This window comes from Danio aesculapii, chromosome 19, assembly GCF_903798145.1.
Source record: "Danio aesculapii chromosome 19, fDanAes4.1, whole genome shotgun sequence".
Classification (NCBI taxonomy): domain Eukaryota; kingdom Metazoa; phylum Chordata; class Actinopteri; order Cypriniformes; family Danionidae; genus Danio; species Danio aesculapii.
In genome coordinates, this window is record NC_079453.1 from 41,897,650 (window position 1) to 41,921,347 (window position 23,698).

The 23,698-nt window shown below is 32.8% G+C and overlaps 2 protein-coding genes across 4 annotated transcripts; both read right to left on the reverse strand.

Annotated features, from left to right (window-relative positions):
- Window positions 1–273: 273 nt before the first annotated feature.
- grna.1 (granulin a, tandem duplicate 1) lies at window positions 274–3,596 on the reverse strand. Its single transcript, XM_056480415.1, has 5 exons — window positions 3,498–3,596; window positions 2,716–2,910; window positions 2,511–2,648; window positions 462–558; window positions 274–363 (listed from the first exon to the last, which is right to left on the reverse strand). Exons 2-5 carry the CDS (start codon window positions 2,908–2,910, stop codon window positions 350–352), a joined length of 444 nt encoding a protein of 147 aa, XP_056336390.1. The 5' UTR covers window positions 3,498–3,596; the 3' UTR covers window positions 274–349.
- LOC130247203 (progranulin-like) lies at window positions 290–15,271 on the reverse strand. Of its 3 annotated transcripts, none has more exons than XM_056480413.1 (5): window positions 15,179–15,271; window positions 13,673–13,867; window positions 13,457–13,594; window positions 10,356–10,461; window positions 290–363 (listed from the first exon to the last, which is right to left on the reverse strand). In XM_056480413.1, the coding sequence occupies exons 2-5, from the start codon at window positions 13,865–13,867 to the stop codon at window positions 350–352; spliced, it is 453 nt and encodes a 150-aa protein (XP_056336388.1). In that variant the 5' UTR covers window positions 15,179–15,271; the 3' UTR covers window positions 290–349. The 3 variants fall into 3 exon arrangements, with proteins under 3 accessions (XP_056336388.1, XP_056336389.1, XP_056336387.1); XM_056480414.1 differs by lacking the exon at window positions 290–363 and adding an exon at window positions 10,063–10,262 and having other exon boundaries at window positions 10,356–10,452; XM_056480412.1 differs by lacking the exon at window positions 290–363 and adding an exon at window positions 10,063–10,262.
- Between the last annotated feature and the right edge of the window lie 8,427 nt (window positions 15,272–23,698).

Sequence of the window (23,698 nt, forward strand, 5' to 3'; positions counted from 1 at the left end):
TTTTTGTGTGTTAAACAGAAGAAAGAAACTCATATTGGTTTGAGAAAAGTAAAGGGTAAGTAAATAATGACAGAATTTGCAGCTTTAGTTATCGTTAAAATATTTCATTCATAATCACTGATTACTTTATAAGAATACCACGAATGTATGAAAAAAAAACACAATTTCTCCCCCCAATCACAGACATTTATTAAATGACAGTGAATTTTGACAGTAATTCCATTAGTTTTTATTTCACATGAATTCAGCCTGGATGTGAGAATAAACTAAAGCCTGAAACATGAATGACCCCCTTGCCATTTTGACAGTCTTCAGTAAGTGGTGAACCAATGTAACAGTGGTTGTTTCCTTACAACTCCAACCCTACGAACAACAGAAATACAGGTTATAAGTGAATTGTATTATATTATGCTTCATGATTAGCCATGGTTATTAATACAGTGACATGAAGTCTGTTTTACCGCTGCAGCAGCCCCACTGGCCAGTTCTTGTCTTGCAGCAAAACTTCTCAGCCGGGCAATAGAAATTTCCTTCACATTGCACAGTCTCAGCCTGGGTCTAAATTTCCATTCACAATAATTACATTAGTACGACCAATTTAAATGATAGCAGCTCAAATAATTAAAACTACCACAGACAGAATGTGGTCTATAAGTGCTGCAAAATCAGCTTCTTTTTGAGATTAGCAAGCATCTTTGCTTTAACGCCAACCTGATTTCACCAATTAGGACATGTTGCTGGGTTTACATCTAAGTTGATCCTGGAACAACATTCCAATCAGCCAATCAGAATTAAGGGACACAGTTACCTTTATGTTTAATTTAGGCTTATGATTAGGTGTATGCACTTTTACATGATTGTTATGCCTATTATTGTTTTGAGAAATACAGTTTTGGTTGGGTTTAGGGGTAGAGAGTAGGTTTGGATGACATTTTCAAACAAAAGAAATTATGTTCGAGGATCAACACAGACGTTAATCCAGGATCGCAACGTACTTGGCGAAATCATAGCGTGCAGCATCTTAAGAAATCCAGTTTATGAATGTAATCAGGCAAGAATTTAATGTTTTGGTTTATGATTTATTTTCAAGATAAAGTGCTTGAGTTAAACTTTGCTCTGATGGTTTTGTTCCTTTAAAATGAAATGTAATTAAAACCCTGTTGTTCTTTGTTATCACCTGCAGTGTCTTCTCAAATCAAGAGGTAATTGTTCTGTCTGGATTTGTATACACTGCAGTGTGGATCTGACTAAATCTTAATAACAGTTTTTTTAGATGCATTATTTGCCACTCTCCTAAATCAAGCACTAATAAAGTTGAATTAACAACTAACTTTCACTTCTAAAGTGACTGTGGCCTTGACTGTGTGAAAGTCACATGTCTTTTATTGTACACTGTTTCATTGTTTGCAGCTTGAAAATGTTCAACTGTGTTTTACTGCTAAAGGAAGTGGTGATTCAGAGTCATATGACATAGAGTGTAAAGATTGTCTTGTAGGTCACTGTAACACAAGTTGCATCACTAGCTCATAGGTACAATAAAAATAAGTTTAGAAACTACTTTAACTTAGAAATGAATGCAGTTCACAGAAAGTTACTTTAAAATATTGAGTAACACTGAATTAAAATACATTTTGAAACAATAAAAAATACCTCAAATATGAATGTACTCCATTTAAGGATATGATGGTAATTATTGTATTTTCTTGCAGTGATAACTGATGTGATAAAAGGTAATAAGAAATATTTACTCACATTAATTTAACAATAACAATATCATGCATGTTCAATATCACAATGTGTATTACTCAATATTGGCAGGTCTAACTTCTGTAATATTTATTAATATTAATTTATTATTTTAATATATTATTTGAATTAGAAATATTTATGTTACATTTACTTACATTTATTATAGTGCTGGACAAAGATTAATCACGTTTAATCACATCCAAAATAAAAGTGTGTTTTGACATAATATGTGTGTACTGTATATATATATATATATTATACAATGATGGTTTGTTCTGTAGACTATTGAAAAATATATAGCTTAAAAGGGCTAATAATTTTTACCTTAAAATAGTTTAAAAAAAAAAATTAAAACTGCTTTAATTCTAGCCAAAATAAAACAAATAAGACTTTCTCCAGAAGAAAAAACATTATCAGACATACTGTGAAAATTTCCTTGCTCTGGAAAGAAAAAAAAGCAAAGGGAGGCTAATAATTCTGACTTCAACTATATATATATATATATATATATATATATATATATATATATATATATATATATATATATATATATATATATATATATATATATATACTCACAGACAAATTATATATCAATTTAAATACCGATGCAAAAGGTTTTGTATAATTTTTTTATATAAGTGTGTGTTTTGCATATGATACTTTTTAAACTTTTACTTTGAATGCAATTAATATTTGCACTGCACTATGTTATTTATTGACATATTTTATTTGTACATTTTTAAAGTGGTCTGACATACCTGAACTTTCTGGAAGGTTCTGGTGGCCTTCTGGAAAGACGATGGCAGTGTCAGCCAGCCTCGCAAGCATCGGGTGGAGGTGGAATCGCAGTGATAACCGTGTTGACAGCAGTGAATCCCATCCCTGCAGCACTGACCCTGAGACAGAGGAGAGGGTGAGCAAAGGTGAACCCCGTAGAAAAATATTAAACCGAGATTCTCTTACCATTGAGTAAGGACAACATGACCATATGCCATACGGACTCAGACAGCATGTTGTTCTATCGGGGCACACAGTTTGAGCGTCGCAGTGAATCACAGAGGCAGAGGTGTCTACAGTCTCCACCGGGATGGACAGCTCCAGCAGTGGCTCATCTGCAGCCACCAGAGCCGCCATGAGTAACATCAACACTGGGAACATCTGAAAATAGGAAACCAGAGAATATCAGGTAATTTTTATTTTATTTAAATTTCTTTTCTATTTTATTTAATTTTATTTTAGTTTAGCTTAGTACGTTGTCCATCATAAATAAGTTCACCCCCTACAGATCTCTCCTTTATATTAAAACTTTCTGTAGAATGCTAAACAATAATATACTTGTGTGTATACATTACATTTGACAGTACCAAAGTAAACTCTGGACCAAAATATATTGACTATATATTTACTAAGAAATGTATAAAATATTCACTTTTAAAGAAGGTTGCACTCATTTATGCTGTGCACTGACTGTACACAATATCACTGAAAAAAAATTATTCAAAGATGATTCCTTGGATTTACTAAAATTTTTTACGTTAAGTGGTTGAAAACGATTTATTTGGGCTGAATTTAAACAAACAAATTAAGTTGAACATTGCTCAATTTAATTTGTTTGTTTAAATTCAACACAAATAAATTGTTTGCAACAGTTTTCCATGCAACACTTTTTTTCAGTGTACTACCAAATAGAATTAGTTTTCTTTTCCCATAATAGTTTCGCTGAGAATGCTGATCATATCATTTACCTTGCTGGTTGGGTTTCCTCCTGTTTGAGATGCTTCTGCTGCTGTCTGTGTCGTTCTGCCCGGTGATTCTCTTCTGTACCTCTTATATTTGTAGCCAGACTCCTCCCAGTGTAATTACTGGAAACTTCATCAGATTTGTTGCTGAGATTTATGCCCACTGTAAAAACAGGAAATCTTATCAGTTATCTTGTGACCCATGGCATTTAGAAACAAGATCATGAACATGGAGAAGTGTTTGCATGAAAGTAATGTATATAAGGATATGAAAGCATAGTGATGTGATTAGTCACTTTAGTCATTAGTTCCTCTCACACACACACACACACATACATATATATATATATAGGATACACAAAAGGAGACATTTTTTAAACTGTTCTGCTTGTATTCGTTTATATAACACAGAATGAAATGTATCACAGAATCAATTCATCCCATTGGATTGGACACTTGACATATATTGCAAGTAGGGCTGCACGATATTGAAAAAATTGGATATTGCGTTATTTTATTTTTCTGCATAAGATATTACGATATGAATACAGTTTCACAAGGTGGTTTGAACGGCTTTGTCCGACAGTCTAACAGTATTCAAGTGCAGAAATTGAATAATCACAATGCAAAAACAATACTTTTCCTACTTTGTTTTGTCTCATTTCTAGTCAAAAGATCTCAAATTCTTAGATCAAGTAAAAATATTGTTTTGTTTTCACCTTCAGAAGAAATAAATAAATCAAAATTAAGAGTTTTTCTTTAAAATGAGCTAAATTATCAGCAAATAAGGTGAGAAAATTAGTTTTTGCTTTGAAATGTAGATATTATGACTAGAAACAAGACAGAAATTCTAAGTAAGAAAAAAAATTCTGCACACAATTAAATACAATTAATCTTGGTTACACCTCTACACATCATCATTTTTTGTGGCCAAATGTTTTAAACTCTCTTGGAACGCTTAGTCACAGAACTTAAAAACATACAAATGATAAACGTTCACTCTAATATGGGTAAACTTAGCAGTGGCTCTACAAATCAAGTGTTCTGTAGCACCTGGTCAACCATAATTCAGATTTAACATTGCAGGTCCTGTGATGTGACTATTGCAGATGCGCATATAGCGATATCGGTGCAGAAACAATATATTGTGCAGCCCTACTTGCAGGAGTTCTGAAGATATGCCAATAAATATATATATATTTCTAAAATAAATATCGTAACGTTTTTGTACAAATTAGGAAGACATGTAAATCATTAGAACAACACCAGAGTGAGTGTATAGTATCTGAATGTTAATTTTGGAATGAACTATTATGCATATTATGTACATTATGTGCTGCATTTCATAATATATTGATTTCTTTTGTGTTTTCTTTTCATATGCTGCGTCTGTTCCAAAGGTTAAACCTGTTCAAGTAAAACACACTTCTCCAAAACTATGAAGAAGAAGTTAGGAATGCAATCAGGGTCATACAATGAACAATGTTTTAGTTTTTTAATTTAGTTTCAGCCCCAAATATTGTTTGACACTTAGTTTTTTCCCCACAAAATCCAGTCATTTTTCTCACTGTTCATACTGTTTCTGAAATGCCTGTTGCTCAAATGCTAGTATACTCTGCCAGATGAATGAAAAGATTATTTAAGAGAATTAAATATTACATGCACACATAGTTGCTTGTGAGTTTTACCTTTGCATCAGGAAGGCAGTTTCCAAAAGCTTCTAGTAAAAGGTTTTCATCCATGACCGTCTTCTCAAAATCTGCATAAGAAACTCTCCCATCATGGTCATAATCCTGATAGGGGAAAAATACTGGCAGTGTGATAAAGGGGCAGTTCACTCAACAATAAAAACCAAAAAACTCTTAGATCCTCCTGATTTCTATGGGGAAAATACAATTGTACTCAATGGGGAACAAATATATTCTGTATTTCAGAGAAAAAATGACCTCAAACAGGTTTGAAAAAACTTGACTGGGTAAATCTTTGACAGAAATTTATTTTTGGTGGTGAACTGTCCCTTTAACAATGGAGAAATATTCCATATTCAATTCAATTTATGTTTACATCTATAGTGTTTTACAACGTAGATTGTGACAAAGCATCTTAACAGATGGAGAAAATAAAACCCCATAATATTTCAGAAAATATTCTGACACAAGTACCATTTTCTTCAAGGCAATCTCCACAATATCCTAAGCCTGATGTGGCTGTCTTCAATCTTCAACCCACTCTTTGATGCTTAAGTAGCCATTGTTGTCCTTGTCAATGACATGGCAAACTGAAAGCAGAAGAGATTAAAAGTATAGTGGGTGACATCCACCTGAAAATATATATATTCACTCACTGGCCACTTTATTAGGTGTGCTTTTTAATCTGCTTGTTAATGTTAATAACTAATAATCAGCCAATCACATGGATTCAACTTAATGCTTTAAAGGGATAGTTCACCCAAAATATTCTTCCACCCATAATGTTTCCAAACCTTTATGAGTTTCTTTTTCTGTTTTTCTTTTTCACCCAAAAGGTGGAAATTGGTAGCTGATGTAAATGACTGAATATGGGATGGACATTAGTGAAAAATGGGGTGGTTTGAGTATTTCACAAACTGCTTATCTATTGGTATTTTAAGGAATAAGTAATGGATAGCTATGAGAATCAGAAGAGAATGACCAGAGTGGTTTGATTTGATTGAAAGGCACTGTTTACTCAAATAAATCCTTGTTACGAACTACTACCTACGACCTGAGCACGACTTACAACCTGAGCACTGTGCTATGTCCAACAGATCGCACTATTATGTTTTTCTCTTCTTTTTCACACATTTTTCTTTATTTATTTATTTTTTACCATTTTTATTATTTGTTTTTATTTCTCTTATACCTTTTTCTTTTATTCCTGTTTATGTAAAGCAATTTGAATTGCCACTGTGTATGAAATGTGCCATATAAATAACCTTGCCTTGCTATACTACCCAGGAGCCTCCACCATAAAGCTGGAATAGCTAGCCAGTTAATTTTCAGTTTAGTTTGCACAACTTCTGGGTTTTGTGTACCTCAGGTAGCTCAGCAAAGCTGCTCCATAATACCATGGCAACAAAGAATGATTCAAGTCGAGCTGCCTTTATAATACCTTAAACTCAAGATTGAAGATTGGAGCAAAATAAACAATATAAACTGGTTAGCCAGCTATATGTAGCTTCATGGTACTGGCACCAGGTCTGCATCTCTAAACACACCACATATCAAACTTTGAAGCAGATGAGCTACAGCAGCAGAAAAAGAGCACAACAGTGCAACCATGTCTGCTAAAAACAAAAAACAAAGCTGCAGTTTGCATGGCCTCCCTAAAAATATATAATGTATGAACATAATACAAAGCACAAACTGGTTTCTTGAACTTGTTCACTCAAACGGCTCCACAGTCACCAGATCTCCGTTCAACACAGCACTGGAATGGAAAATTAGCATCATGGATATGAATGCAACTGCATTATTACTGCACATACTTATGTCAATATGGACCAAAATATGGAATGTTTTCAGCACCCGCCCGAATCTGTGCCATGAAGAATGTAAGCAGTTCTAAAGCCAAAGAGGTGGTACAAAGGTAAAAAGGGAAACGTCACTACAAGTAGTCTTGAACACCTTGATCAGTTGGATCAGCTGTGTTTGATTAGGGTTGGAGCAAAACTGTGCAGAGCTGCGGCCCTCCAGGAATTGAGTTTGATACCTATGCTCTAAGGCAGTGTTTCCCAACCCTGTTCCTGGAGGCACACCAACAGTCCATATTTTGGATGTCTCCATTATCTGACCCATTCATTTCAGGTTTTGGAGTCTCTTCTGATGTTATGAGAAGATGATTCAGGTGTGTTTGATTAGGGAGAGGTTGAAAATGTGGACTTTTGATGTGCCTTCAGGAACAGGGTTGGGAAACACTGCTCTAAGGAAAGTAATGTGAAAGTATGTGCTATATATTTTTTGCGTTTCTGTTTCTTTCTTTCTTTTCTTTCGCTCTTTTTTAAAGATTAAGTATATAAAACATTACTTTAAAAACTAAATTTTTACCCAAACATGGCAAAGAAACTCATAAAAGTCGAGAACCAGTGTGAGCAAATAATGTGCAGCCTAAATGTTCATTTTTTTGTGGGTGAACTATCCCTTTAAACCCGAAAATATTACTTGCAATATAGACGACCCAATAAAGTGGCTGGACAGAGTATAATGTAAGAGACAATACATACTATATACATATCTATCACCCCTCCCGTTTTTCCCCAGATTCTCCCGTATTTTCAGTCTTTCTCTGAAGGGAGGCAAATAAACATTAAAGAGCCGAGCCTCCCTATACGCAACCCATACCGCCGAACCACCAGCGGCCGGCCGTTGCTCTTATATGTGAATCTGTTCTATGCTTTCGCTTTGTTGTAAAACACTTTGAAATAAATATAAAAACAGCGGGATTCCCTTTCCTTGTTATTACAGGTGCCGTCTCCCCTTCAAATGCAATCCTCAAAACAGTCATAGCAGTGCATGACTGTCAGCTGACGCGCTCCATAGTGATAAATAGACGCTGTTTCCCAAACGGATTCTGTACATGCGATTTGAAGCGCAGCGAAAGTCTGGATTTTGGGTGCGTGTTTAAACACATACACACATAATTAATAATAAAAATTATATTCAAAGGTGTCGATCTTGGTGGGTTTTCTTTCAAACACAGCTAATTTCGTCCTAAATGAGCATAAAAAGTTAGGAAAACAATTGAATGGTTTCATTATGTTAGATGTGTGCATTTTTAAAGTGACACCTGTTAGTTAATGTAAACAAACGAAAGAAATCTAAATAAATAAGAGATTCATTCATTGCTCTTTAATCAGAATGTGTAAGTTATACAGTGAAGAAATGGCTAATGAGATTTGATAGCTCGACTCTGTTTCATTATAATAGCTATTCAGTTTAATAAGCTGATCTGTTTGCTAATGTGGGCCTATTTGCTGCTAATGTATACTACTTATTTTTTATTTTGTAAATAATGATAATAAAACATATTACTGACCTATTAACTGTTTATTTACAATGAAACATGAACATAGCATTCACATTCGCATGCTATTTTAAACGGAACTGTTCAGATGGTGTCTGTAGCGCGGAAGAAAAATGAACAGTGTCCTGAGTGGTGGCTGGGCGCTGCGGACAGCCACCGACTTGTGGTGTGCGACCTGCTTTAGACGAATCAGGATATATCGACTTAACGTATTTTACCTTGTCAAGCGTTTAGTCTCATGGACACATTTTCTGAATTTATGACGGTAATTTCTTCATTTAAAGTCGCGTACCAGTGGTAAGCTATACAAATGTGGTAGGATATACAAATTATATCCTGCCAATCACATATTGACAATACGTGCATTACTTGTTGTTTACTTTTGGAAATCCACATTTGCTCCCATTGTGTGTGGAAAAGTGCGAGAAAAAGAGTCCGTGTTTAATAATGCAAAAACATAGGTTACTTTTGTAATTTATAGGTATTTATTTTAGTTAACAGTGTTACAAATGAAGCACATATAGTTATATAGCCAAACACTTAACTAAACGAGTCAGTGGATAGAGGTAAAGGTAACAGAGGTATATGGACAGAACTATGTGAGTGCCATTTGCAGTAAAAACTCAACTCATAAATTCACAGAGAAAGGATATGTTAACATTATATTAAAACATTTGTTTATATTTTCCAGAACAACTAACCACAGAGTTATAGGATAAGAAAACTATCAATCTGTAAACATGTTTTGTACTTTAATTGAGGAAAATAAACATGTGTTATGGATTTGACTAAAAAAGTCAGCGAGTTTACAGTATAAAACAGGCTTTGTTGAAATTCTGTGAATTAAACTGAGCAACCCAAAAGAAATAATGAAAGTCAGATTTGGCTCACTATAGAACAAGCATGATTGGTTTTATTTTATTTAAGATTTTTGCATTTATGAGGGAAAAGTGTCGTTATGGATGTGACATCTCTGCGTTATGGATGTAACATGTGAAATTGTCACTTGTGTGACTTCGGTAAATCAAATATAAGAGTATGAAATCATTGACAGGGACATTTTTGAGTATTTTTAAAGTACTGTAAAATACTTGCTTACACAATAACTTTTCCATATTTTGGTGAAAACCTTTTTTTTTCGTGGCAAGGTTGACATTTGCATGGAAGTGCTCATTTCTTTCCTCAAAATAAAAATGTACTCTCTGCTCTCCCTCATGTGTTTTCTTTCTTCTGTTGGACACGAAAATATATATTTTGAAGGAAGTTGAAAACATAAAACATGTCTTCCCTAAAAAAAAGAAGACAAATACTATAGAAATCAATCGTTACAGGTTTCCAACATTTTTCAAATGATCTTGTTTTGTGTGTGTGTGTGTTTGACAGAAGAAAGAAACTCATAAAAGTCTGAGACAAGTAAAAGGTAAGTAAATGATGACTGAATTTGCATTTTTTGTGATGAACTATCCCTTTAAATATTTAATTTATAAGCACAGATTAAATACCACAAACGAATGAATAAAAACACAATCTCTTTTTCCACTAATCAGAAACATTTATTAAATTACAATGCATTTCGACAGTAATTCTATTACTTTTTATTTCACTTTAATTCAGTAAGAATAAACTAAAGCCTGAAACATAAATGAAGTTTGGAGCCCCCTTTGCCATTTTGACAGTCTTCAGTAAGAGGTGAACCAATGTAACAGTGGTTGTTTGCTTACAACTCCAACTCTATGAAAAACAGAAATACAGGTTATAAGTGAATTATATTATGCTTCATGATTAGCCATGGTTATTAATACAGTAACATGAAGTCTGTTTTACCGCTGCAGCAGCCCCACTGGCCAGTTCCTGTCTTGCAGCAAAACTTCTCAGCCGGGCAGTAGAAATTTCCTTCACATTGGACAGTCTCAGCCTGGGTCTGAATTTCCTTTCACAATAATTACATTAGTACGACCAATGTAAATGATGGCAGCTCAAATAATTAAAACTACCACAGACAGAATGTGGTCTATAAGTGCTGCAAAATCAGCTTCTTTTTGAGATTAGCAAGCATCTTAACGCCATCCTGATTTTACCAAGTAGGACATGCTCCTGGATTAACATCTATATTGAAACAACGTTCCAACATGTCTTGGAACAACATTAAAATCAGAATGAAGGGATACGTTTACCATTTATGTTGAGTAAACCTGTTAGTTTAGGTTTATGGTTAGGTTTATGCACTTCTATATGATTATGCAACTATTGGATTTTACAGTTATGGTTGGGTTTACGGGTAGGGAATAGGTATGGGCCTCATTTTTAGAACAAAAATGTTCCAGGATCGCATCGTACTTGGCAAAATCATAACATGCAGCATCTCAAGCAGCTTGTTCAGAATTTAATAGTTTGGTATGGGATTTATTTTTAAGATAAAGTGTTTGAGTTGTGGCCTTAAGTCACCGTGGCCTTTGTGTGAAAGTCACATGTCTTTTATTTCACACTGTTTTATTGTTTGCAGCTTGAAAAGTTCAACCGTGTTTTATTGATAAAGGAAGTGGGGATTAAAAAAGTTTTCAACTTAGAAATGAATGCAGTTCACAAACAATTACTTTGAAATATTGAGTAACAATTGTTACGGCTGTTGGCTGGCTGTGTTTGTGCTTGCGTGTGTGTGATGACTTCTCTCACTGTTTGTTTCCTGGAGTCCGCCTTTGCGCACCTGCGGCGAGTTGCGCTCATTGAAAATTGCCTATAAATATGGACCAACATTAAGCGGAGAGAGAGAGGAGACTTCACAGCCAGCCATCAAGCTTTTATTATCTTTAATTTATTGTTTTGGTTCCCTTAAGTCTTAGTTTGATCTGCTTTGTTCATTGTTGGATTGTTTAGTCTTTGGTTAGTGTTGTATATTTGTTGGAAAACGTGAGTTTGATTATTCATTTCTTAGTTGTTACACGTGATTTGTTTGTTTGGGTTGTAATAAATTTATTAATTTAAAGAGTACACACGAACTTAGTGGTCTAAATTAATAAATTACAACCAAATCAAACAAATCATGTGTAACAACTAAGAAAGAATGAATAAAGAATCAAACTCACGTTTTCCAACAAATATACAACACTAACCAAAGACTAAACAACCCAACAATTAACAAAGCAGATCAAAGTAGGACTTAAGGGAAACTAAACAGTAAATTAAAGAAAATAAAAGCTGGATGTGAAGTCTCCTCTCTCTCGCCGCTCAATGTTGGTCCATATAGGCAATTTTCAATGAGCGCAACTCGCCGCAGGTGCGCAAAGGCGGACTCTAGGAAACAAACCGTGAGTGACGTCATGACACACACGCAAGCACAAACACAGACAGGCAACAGCCGTAACACAATGTATTAATGTATTTTGAACCAATAAAAATACCTCAAATATAAATGTAGTCTAATTAAGCATGTGATGGTAATTATTGCACTTTTGTAGCGATAATTGCTGTGATAATTGTGTATTATTTTCACAATATTGACATATGTTAGAGGTTACTTTAAAAGGAGAAGAACTACATTTTTTGTGTATTATTTTATTGTGTCTTAATATTTTGTATAATCAAATATTCATGTTTATAACGTTCATTATTAAGTAACACTTTACAATAAGGTCTCATAAATAAAGTGATAGTCATGCATTAACTAACATCAAAGAAGAGATGCAGCTACATTTGATACAAAGGTTATGAAGTTAATCTTAGTTTAAAAAAAGTAACTGAACATAATTTTTAATTAGCTCTATTAAATGGTAGGATTTTTGATTTTGAGTTAGCATGATTAATAAATGCGATACATGACGTTTTTATTGTCAATTTTGAATAATTAATGTTCAAAAATGGAGCTTTATTGTTAAGTTTTAATAAACAACAGCTCCATAAAGAGTCATCAAATTTCAGTCAACATTCTCAGGCCTGTTGTAGACTAAATTACTATGAAAATGTTTGCGTTTGAAAAGAAATCAAAGCATTTAGTGCTGTGATGAGCAGCACTGTGAACAAAGTAATCTGAATATTCGTAAAAGGCAATAAACTTTCACTCACAGCAATAATAATATCATGCATGTTCAATACCACAGTATATCTCTGTATATTACTGAATATAGACATGTCTAACTTCAGTAATATTTATTAATATTAATATATATTTATTTTAATATATTATTTGAATTAGAAATGTTTATATTACATTTATTTACATTTATTTTAGTGCTGGGCAAAGATTAATCACGGTTAATCGCATCCAAAATAAAAGTGTGTTGACATAATATATGTGTGCATACGATATATACAGTTGAAGTCAGAATTATCAACCCCCCTGTTTATTTTTTCCCCAATGTCTGTTTAACAAAGAGAAGATTTTTTTCAACACATCTCTAAATGTGATTTGTTTTAATAACTAATTTCTAATAACTAATTTATTTTATCTTTGTCATAATGACAGTAAATATAACTATATATATTTTTTTCAATAGTCTACAGGACAAACCATCATTATAAAATAACTTGCCTAATTACCTGCCTAATTAACCTAATTAACCTAGTTAAGCCTTTAAATGTCACTTTAAGCTGTGTAGAAGTGTTTTGAGAAATATCTAGTCAAATATTATTTACTGTCATCATGACAAAGATAAAATAAATCAGTTATTAGAGATGAGTTGTTAAAACTATTATGTTTAGAAATATGTTGAAACAATCTTCTCTCCGTATACAGAAATTGGGGGAAAAAATAAACAGGGGGGCTAATAATTCAAGGGGGCTAACAATTATGACTTCAACTATATATATATATATATATATATATATATAGTTACAAAAAAGTTTTGTATAATTTTGTTTTTATTTAAGTGTGTGTTTTGCATATAATTTGTATTATTTTATTTGTACATTTTTACAGTGGTCTGACATACCTGATCTTTCTGGAAGGTTCTGGTGGCCTCCTGGAAGGACGATGGCATTGTCAGCCAGCCTCGCAGGCATCGGGTGGAGGTGAAATTGCAACGATAACCATGTCGACAACAGTGAATCCCATCCCTGCAGCACTGACCCTGAGACAGAGGAGAGAGTGAACAAAGGTTAACCCCGTAACTATTAGTAGAAAAATATAAAAAACGTGATTTTCTTACCATTGAGTAAGGACAACATGTCCATTTGCCATATGGAGTCCGACAGCATGTTGTTCTATCGGGGCACACAGTTCGAGCATCGCAGTGAATCACAGAGGCAGAGGTGTCTACAGTCTCCACCGGGATGGACAGATCCAGCAGAGGCTCATCTGCAGCCACCAGAGCCGCCATGAGTAACATCAACACTGGGAACATCTGAAAATAGGAAATTTGAGAATATCAGGTATGTATTATTTTATTTTTATTTTTTTTTATATTTGTATTTTTATTTTAATACACTCCCCATCGTAAATGAGTATAGATCTCTCTTTTATAATATCAGGTTATTTTATTTTCATCGTTTCTTTATTTTCTTTGCGGCTTAGTCTCTTTATTAATCTGGGGACAGTTTAGTTTAGTTTAGTTTAGTTTAGTTTAGTTTGGTTTAGTTTTAGTTTAGTTTAGTTTAGTTTAGTTTAGTTTAGTTTGGTTTAGTTTAGTTTAGTTTAGTTTAGTTTAGTTTAGTTTAGTTTAGTTTAGTTTAGTTTGGTTTGGTTTGGTTTGGTTTGGTTTGGTTTATTTCAGTTTAGTTTAGTTTAGTTTGGTTTAGTTTATTTTGGTTTAGTTTATTTCAGTTTAGTTTAGTTTAGTTTGGTTTAGTTTGGTTTAGTTTATTTTGGTTTAGTTTATTTTGATTTAGTTTAGTTTAGTTTAGTTTAGTTTAGTTTAGTTTAGTTTAGTTTAGTTTAGTTTAGTTTAGTTTAGTTTAGTTTGGTTTGGTTTAGTTTATTTCAGTTTAGTTTAGTTTAGTTTGGTTTGGTTTGGTTTAGTTTATTTCAGTTTAGTTTAGCTTAGTTTAGTTTAGTTTAGTTTAGTTTGGTTTAGTTTATTTCAGTTTAGTTTAGCTTAGTTTAGTTTAGTTTAGTTTATCTTAGTTTATTTTATTTTATTTTATTTTAGTTTAGTTTAGTACACTGCCCATCATAAATGAGTACACCCCCTATGAATCTCTATTTTAAATTAAAACTTTCTATAAGATGCTAAACAATAATGTGTGTGTGTGTGTGTGTGTGTGTGTGTGTGTATACATTGCATGTCAGTAATAAAGCCAAATCTGGAACTAATTAACAAATTAATTTAAGATTACAAAAACTTTGTACACTCCAATGAATATGTTAGGGAAAAGTATTAAATAAAAATTGTAATACATAGAAAAATCAAAAGAATTTAGGTGTTGTAAGTGTTGTAGTTTGTCATTTTATTTGGCAGCACCTCATTTGAAATTAAATGTACTATCTGTATAGTTGACCAAACTCTTATTTTAATCAAAATAACTTTTTAGTAGTGCACCAAAATATATTGTCTATATTGACCATTTTCAGAAATGGATAAAATAATCATTTTTTAAAGAGGGGTGCATTACGCTGTGCACTGACTGTATATAAGACTACCTATTAGAATTAGATTAGATAAAACTATAGTTTACTTTTCCTATAAGAGATTCGCTGAGAGTGATAATAACTTTACCTTGCTGGCTGGGTTTCTGCCTGTTTGGGATGCTTCTGCTGCTGTCTGTGTCTTTCTGCCCGGTGATTCTCTTCTGTACCTCTTATATTTGTAGCCAGACTCCTCCCAAAGTAATTACTGGAAACTTCATCAGATTTGTTGTTGATGTTTATACCAACTGTAAAAAACAGGAAATTTCTTCAGTCAAATTGTGACCCATGGCATTTAGAAATAGGATCATGAACATGGAGAGGTGTTTGCATGAAAGTAATGTATATAAAGATATGAAAGCGTGGTGGTTAGTCACTTCCTCTCATATAATATATATATATAAATATATATAAAGCATATATATTTGTGCATATACATTATAGGCCTGCACAATATATTGTTTCAGCATCCACAATGTGAGCATCCGCAATAGTCACATCGCAAGATCTTCAGTGTAGAATTGGGATTATGGGGTTATTCATTCATTCATTTATTTTATTTTCAGCGTAGCCCCTTTATTAATCTAGGGTTGCCACAGCAGAATGAACCGCCAACATATCCAGCATATGTTTTACGCAGAGGATGCCCTTCCAGCTGCAACCCATCACTGGGAATATATTATATTATATTATATTATATTATATTATATTATATTATATTATATTATATTATATTATATTATATTATATTATATTATATTATTTTATGTTATATTATATTATATTATATTATATTATATTATATTATATTATATTATTTTATGTTATATTATATTATATTATATTATATTATATTATATTATATTATATTATATTATATTATATTATATTATATTATTTTATGTTATATTATATTATATTATATTATATTATATTATATTATATTATATTATATTATATTATTTTATATTATATTATATTATATTATTTTATGTTATATTATATTATATTATATTATATTATATTATATTATATTATATTATATTATATTATATTATATTATTTTATGTTATATTATATTATATTATATTATATTATATTATATTATATTATATTATATTATATTATATTATATTGTTGTAAGAATAGCTAAATCTAACTGTTATGGAATTTCATGAGACAAGACCACAAGAATTGTTACAATAGGCTGGAAACACAGTGCTACACCTCACCAGTGGAGAATGCGAGAAAGTTCACTCTTCTTCTTTCACCTCAAGCCCCCCTTCTTGACCTTTGAGGTGCCTTTCTCCATCAGTGCAGATCACTCACATTTCACATAAAATGTCCAAGGTTTTAAAATGGTGTATCTTGTAGCTCTATATTCATGTTTGGTCTCATTTGAAATGTCTCTGTGTGATTGGTAAAGTGGTCTTAATGTCACTGTAATATTTCACTGGTATATGTTGATTTTGTTTTTGGCTTTGATAAAATCTTTGCCAGATGCTCCCCCCTATAGAAATGGTTAACTCCTCAAATTCACCATGCAGACAAGGGTCTCGGTGACGCTTTTATTGTCTTAAATTTATGGCTGTTTGTTCTGAGTTGAGTATTTAAGGGAAATGGGCACAAATATCATTGGTATCTTGTAGCCAAGACATCCTGTTGCAGTATCTCTGAGACTTATATACTGTACTTCTCTGGTCAGGTATGCATCTCGTAACTCTTTGATTTATCTTTGAGTAATGGATGTCGTATTTTTACAGTATCATCCCTGAATTGGCTTTCTGAATGTTTTATTATGTAATTGGCATAATACAATTTTACCTGACAAATAAAATGTACATTTTTGACTCATTCTGAATTCTCCTGAAATCTTTTTATATCCAGTAGATTAAGTGGAGTCTGTGCTACCTTTATGATTCGACATAGTTATTTGATTAATAGACACATTTGACTGTACGAAGCCGTTTTGGCGCGACAGCATGAAGATCTTTTAATCATGTAATCACTGAAATTAGCAAGATGCACGGGCTTGGCTAAATTTCCTATTCTTTTAGGATGAGTGAACAGTTTGCAACCAGTCTATTTGAATATTAGCTAATCCTGCATCCTCTGACTAACTTCAGAGTGTCGACATACTGTCTGTGAGAAGACGCGCAAAACTGGGGCGGGAAACTCTGAGTGGCATTTGGTCCCTAATGAACGTATAACTGAAGAGTAAGGAATCAGATATAAATCAAAACTCTAAATTAAGTCATAAATGATGAATGTGAGGCGAAGCAGTGGTGCAGTAGGTAGTGCTGTCACCTCACAGCAAGAAGGTCGCTGGTTTGAGCCTCGGGTGGGTTTCTGTGACAGTTTCTGTGTAGAGTTTGCATGTTTTCCCTGCGTTTGTGTGGGTTTCCTCCGAGTCTTCCGGTTTCCCCCACAGTCCAAAGACATGCGGTACAGGTGAATTGGGAAGGCTAAATTGTCCGTAGTGTATGAGTGTGAGTGAGTGTGTATGGATGTTTCCCAGAGATGGGTGGTGGCTGGAAGGGCATCAGCTGCGTAAAACATGTGCTGGATAAGTGGGTGGTTCACTCCGCTGTGGTGACCCTGGATTAATAAAGGGACTAAGCCAAAAAGAAAATGAATGAATGAATGAGTGTGATCCGTTCTTACATAGAAATATAGTCTAAAATTGACAGTCACTTAAAATTGGAGTCAAATTAAATTCGGAGCTAAAAAACAAATATAAATGAATTTTAATAAATAACAAAATTATTTTCAGAAGCACTAGAAAAAACTTACATGCATTTAACCTTCAACCCTGCTGTTAGTTTGTCATTGGGCTAATAGATGGACTTCTATATTATATTATATTATATTATATTATATTATATTATATTATATTATATTATATTATATTATATTATATTATATTATGTTATGTTATGTTATGATATATTATATTATATTATATTATATTATATTATATTATATTATATTATATTATATTATATTATTTTATATTATTTTATATTATATTATATTATTTTATATTATATTATATTTTATTATATTATATTATATTATATTATATTATATTATATTATATTATATTATATTATATTATATTATATTATATTATATTATATATGATAAGATATGATATGATATTATATTATATTATATTATATTATATTATATTATATTATATTATATTATATTATTTGATATTATATTATATTATATTATGTTATATTATATTATGTTATATTATATTATATTATATTATATTATATTATATTATATTATATTATATTATATTATATTAAAGTGTTCTTTAGGTGTTTTTTAGAACTTCTGGTTATGTTTTATTAATTAATGAAGTACACATACATGAATATATACATATTTTAGCATGTATTTTAACAATTTATAGTTACATTTAGATTTGCAAACTGCCAAAGGTTCAATTTACATGTAGTTATTGCCATAGATATTTATTTCAGTTTTGATTACTAAGTCTAAAAGTAAATTGCAATTGGAATTTGTGAATTGTAGCCTAAAATATTGCAGTAATATTCAAAATATGTACAAGTAATATTAGCATAAGATTGTTCCATATAAAGTTTACAGAAGTAGTTAAGTTTTTTTAAACAAACAAAAGAGTAAGTATAAAAGACAAAGCAGAAATTTACCTGATAAAGAAAAAAGAAGCAGTTTTAGCTGTAGTTCCTCTGCACTAATTGATGCGTTTTAAAACTGAAGTTTAACGAAATTCTCTCATCCACACACACACACACACACACACAAACACACAAACACACACACACACGCACACACACACACACACACACACACACACACACACACACACACACACACACACACACACACACACACACACACGTTTGAAAACTCTCTGAATTTTCTGTATTTATGTTTGGGTCCAATTTTAATGTTTGTTTAATTTAATAAAGGTTCCCCAATTACAAATAAAAATGTTGCCATTTAGAGCATTTTTATTTTCCAGAAAATGACTTGTATGTATTTTGTAATTGTATATGGAAATGTATATGACTAATTGTTATTTTAAACTCTAAAAGAAAACTTTTTTATTATAAATTGGGAAGAAATGTCAGTTTGCAGAACAAAACAAAAATGCTTTAGCTGATACGCACAACTATAAATGAAGAGTTCAGATGCAAAACCCTCTAAATCCATCAGACCTCTTTTCTTGTAAATAAGCTATTTCTATCAGGCTTCTCTGATTAGGTTCAGAAATTTCATTTTATATGTAATGATAAGGTTATTAGCTAGTAAATAAAAAACTTTTTTTCAAAAATTTTAGACAATTCTTTGGTTTTTGACAAGTTAAATTCTCTTTTGCGTCAAAACCAGCTAAATCCACTTCAGATTTTTTTTTGCAAAAACCTCTAAATCCACCTATTAGGAGAAGACAATTGGTTGAAATTTGCTAAAGATACAATTAGAAATAATTTTTCCAAACATAAAACACATTACACAAACCACCTAAAATTAAAAATACATAAATGTGTCAAGTAAGCGGCGGTTCATTCCACTGTGATAAACCAGGGAAAAAGCAGAAAGAAAATTAATGAATGAAATCTGTCAAGTGCATTAATCAATAACATTAAAACTGACATTAATTAAATCTAAACAATCTGTTCTCAATCTGTAGAGCAATGAAAACATTGTAAATACTGAAATCTAAGCTTGGTAGCTTAATATTAAAATATATTTGTTTTATTTATATTATTGTTAATCATCACAAGACTCTTTATTTGACTAAAATCCCCTTGTAAAGAAAGTAAGCTCCATTAAGGGAGATGAGAAAATCATTCATTCATTAATTTTCCTTCGGCTTAGTCTCTATTTCAGAGGTCGCCACTACAGAATGAACTGCCATGAGAAAATCACTTTACAGTAATTTCTATATTTAAATTCCCCAGTTTTTATTGCAACATTTACTTACCGGATTTTTTAAAAAAATTTTAAATCTGAGTTTCCTGTTCATAAACATTGTATTTCATAACCACACTAACTGCCTACAATTTCAGTTCCCTTTTAAATGCAGACATCGGAGGAGGTTTTACTTCTATACATATGATTGTGGTCAATTTAACATTTAGTTTCTTTTACACGGTTGCTCTCTTCAACCTCATGGACAGCTAAAGTCACAAAAACTTGAAAAAAAAGTGCAGACTACAAACAACAAACAAATTCCTTTTTATTATATATTAACATGCATATTTCCATGTGCCAGATATAACATAAACCAACAAGCAAACAAATGAACAAACAAAACAAAAGGCTTCTTGGTATTTTACATCAGAATACAATATCACCTCTTTTACTAATCTTCTAATAAAACATTTCCAAATTTTAAAATCCTTTTAAAAACAACATAAAAGGTCCCCAAACCATGTACAAAATTATGTATTTCTTAATATATAAGTTATTTTTTTCATTGACATGTTTGTTACCATCTCTTTCAGCCAATGGCCTATATTTGGTGCACAAATACTTTTCCAATTGAAAGAAATAAGCCGTTTCGCTTGCAGAATATATACAGTGCATCCGGAGAGTATTCATAGCGCTTCACTTTTTCCACACTTTTTATGTTACAGCCTTATTCCAAAATGGATTAAAATAATTTCTTTCCTCAAAATTCAACACACAATACCCCATAATGACAATGTGAAAAATATTTATTGAAATTTTTGCAAATTTATTAAAAATAAAAAATCTGAAAAATCACATGTACATCAGTATTCACAGCCTTCGCTTAATACTTTGTTGATGCACTTTTGGCAGCAATTAAAGCCTCAAGTCTTTTTGACTATGATGCCACAAGCTTGGCACACCTGTCTTTGGGAATTTTTGCCCATTCCTCTGTGCAGTACCTCTCAAGCTCTATCAGGTTGGATGGAAAGCCACGGTGTACAGCCCTTTTCAGATCTCTCCAGAGATGTTCAATAGGATTTAGGTCTGGGCTCTGGCTGGGCCACTCAAGAACATTCACAGAGTTGTTGTGAAGCCACTCCATTGATTTTTGGCGGTGTGCTTTGGGTCATTGTCCTGCTGGAAGATGAACTGTCGCCCCAGTCTGAGGTCAAGAGCACTCTGAAGCAGGTTTTCATTCAGGATGTCTCTGTACATTGCTGCATTCATCTTTCCCTCTATCCTGACTAGTCTTCCAGTTCCTGGTGCTGAAAAATATCCCCACAGCATGATGCTGCCACCACCATGCTTTACTGTAGCCTGGTGATGAGCGGTGCCTGGTTTTCTCCAAACGTAACACCTTGCATTCACTCCAAAGAGTTCAGTTTTAGTCTCATCAGACCAGAGAATTTTGTTTCTTATGGTCTGAGAGCCCTTCATATGCCTTTTGGCAAACTCCAGGCGGGAGTGGCTTCCGTCTGGCCACTCTATCATACAGGCATGATTGGTGGATTGCTGCACAGATGGTTGTCCTTCTGTAATGTTCTCCTCTCTCCACAGAAGAATGTTGGAGCTCAGACAGAGTGACCATTGGGTTATTGATCACCTCTCTGATTAAGGCCCTTCTCCCCCGATCACTCAGCTTAGATGGCGGGCCAGCTCTAGGAAGAGTCCTGGTGGTTCCAAACATTTTCCGCTTACGGATGATGGAGGCCACTGTGCTCATTGGAACTTTCAGAGCAGCAGAAATTTTGAGACAATCCTATCTCAGAAGTCTACTGACAATTCCTTTGTCGTCATGCTTGGTTTGTGCTTAGACATGCATTGTCAACCCTGGGACCTTATATAGACAGCTGTATGCCTTTTCAAATCATGTCCAATCAACTGAATTTACCACAGGTAAACTCCAATAAAGCTGCTGAAACATCTCAAGAAAGATCAGTGGAAACAGAATGTCCCTGAGCTCCATTTAGAGCTTCATGGCAAAGGCTGTGAATACTGATGTACATGTGATTTTTAAGGTTTTTCATTTTTAATAAATTTGCAACAATTTCAAAAAATGTTTTTTCACATTGTCATTATGGGGTATTGTGTGCAGAATTTTGAGGAAATACATGAACTTAATCCATTTTGGAATAAGGTTGTAACATAAAAAATGTGGAAAAAGTGAAGCGCTATGAATACTCTCCAGATACACTGTATATTAATATATATGCTCTGTCTTTTTTTAACTTGATCTCCTTGGAATATAAATGAAATAAAAAAAACTAAAGGAGACATTGGTATATTAACCTTAAGAATCTTTTCTATCATTTCTTACACACCTTTCCAAAAGTTCTGTATTCCTTCACATTCCCATATACAGCGATACAGCATTCCTTTAAGCTTCCTGCATCTCAAACAAGTATCTGGAATATTTCCATTATATTTATGAAATAAAACTGGAGTTATGTAAATTCTCATCAACCACTTATATTGTAACAGTTTGAGACGAGTGTTCATTGTTAGTGATGGAGCTTTCTCGCATGTCTTCATCCAGTCCTCTATAGAAATATCCTCCTTAAGATCTAATCTCCAAGGTTCCAATTTAAAATTTGAAGATTCCTTTAGTTCTGACACCAGCATTGTGTATAAAGTAGAAATCAGACTACAAACTTTAATGTTTTTAACAATGTATTTTTCTAAAAGGCAGATGTTTTGTGAAGATCATGAGAAAATTGTGATCACAATAAAACTTTATGACCAGATCACAAGAAAATGACGTCATGAGCACAAGAAAAAAAAAAAAAACCATGTGGAAATTGTAAGAAAATGACATCATGATCACAAGAAAACAGTAAGAAAATGCTGTCATGATCACAAATTGCGAAACTGGCAGGCTAACAAAAAGATAAAAGGTCAATATATGAGTATCTGCCATTAAACAGTTTATATGTGTTATGGGGGAAAGCTGAATTATTATTCAGAGAAGAATTATATAGATTTATATAGAATGCTTCTCACTTTTTTCTGCTAAAAATGTAAACAAGGCATTTGGACTTAACTCATTCATAACATAATATTTTGTCGTTTGTGTTGTAAAGCAAAAAAATAAGTACATTGTATTTGTCATTTATTAAAAAAATCTAAAAACTGGTAAGACAATCTTGGCTAAGTCAAACAACAGGAAACTGCAAATGTGGTAATTGCAGTCATTGTGATATAATGCTTGAGATGAACATATTTAGGGATCCAACATCAGGCCGCCATACAGAAATGCCAACTGGCCCAGCCAGGACTCGAACCAGCGACCTTCTTACTGTTAGGTGACAGTGCTAACCACTAAGCCACCATGTCGCCCTTCCTATAATATATCCATTCATTCATTCATTTTCTTTTTGGCTTAGTCCCTTTATTAATCAGGGGTCGCCACAGCGGAATGAACTGCTAACTTATCCAGCAAATGTTTTACACAGCGGATGCACTTCCAGCTGCAACCCAGTATTGGGAAACATCCACACACTCATTCAAACACATACACTACAGCCAATTTAGTTCAGAAACGCCAACTGTCCCAGCCTGGACTCAAACCAGTGAGCTTCTTGCTGTGAGGCGACAGTGCTAACCACTGAGCCACCGTGCTAACTTTACTATAAAATATCTTCAAATGTAATTTATT

Excerpts from the sequence above, each read along its gene's own strand:
- grna.1 (XM_056480415.1), bottom strand. The coding sequence starts at position 2,910 with ATGTTCCCAGTGTTGATGTTACTCATGGCGGCTCTGGTGGCTGCAGAT. Across the intron at positions 2,649-2,715 it reads CATGTTGTCCTTACTCAATG|GGTCAGTGCTGCAGGGATGG; the intron begins GTAAGAGAATCT and ends CCTCTGTCTCAG. Across the intron at positions 559-2,510 it reads GAACCTTCCAGAAAGTTCAG|ACCCAGGCTGAGACTGTGCA; the intron begins GTATGTCAGACC and ends ATGGAAATTTAG.
- LOC130247203 (XM_056480413.1), bottom strand. The coding sequence starts at position 13,867 with ATGTTCCCAGTGTTGATGTTACTCATGGCGGCTCTGGTGGCTGCAGAT. Across the intron at positions 13,595-13,672 it reads CATGTTGTCCTTACTCAATG|GGTCAGTGCTGCAGGGATGG; the intron begins GTAAGAAAATCA and ends CCTCTGTCTCAG. Across the intron at positions 10,462-13,456 it reads GAACCTTCCAGAAAGATCAG|GAAATTCAGACCCAGGCTGA; the intron begins GTATGTCAGACC and ends TTATTGTGAAAG.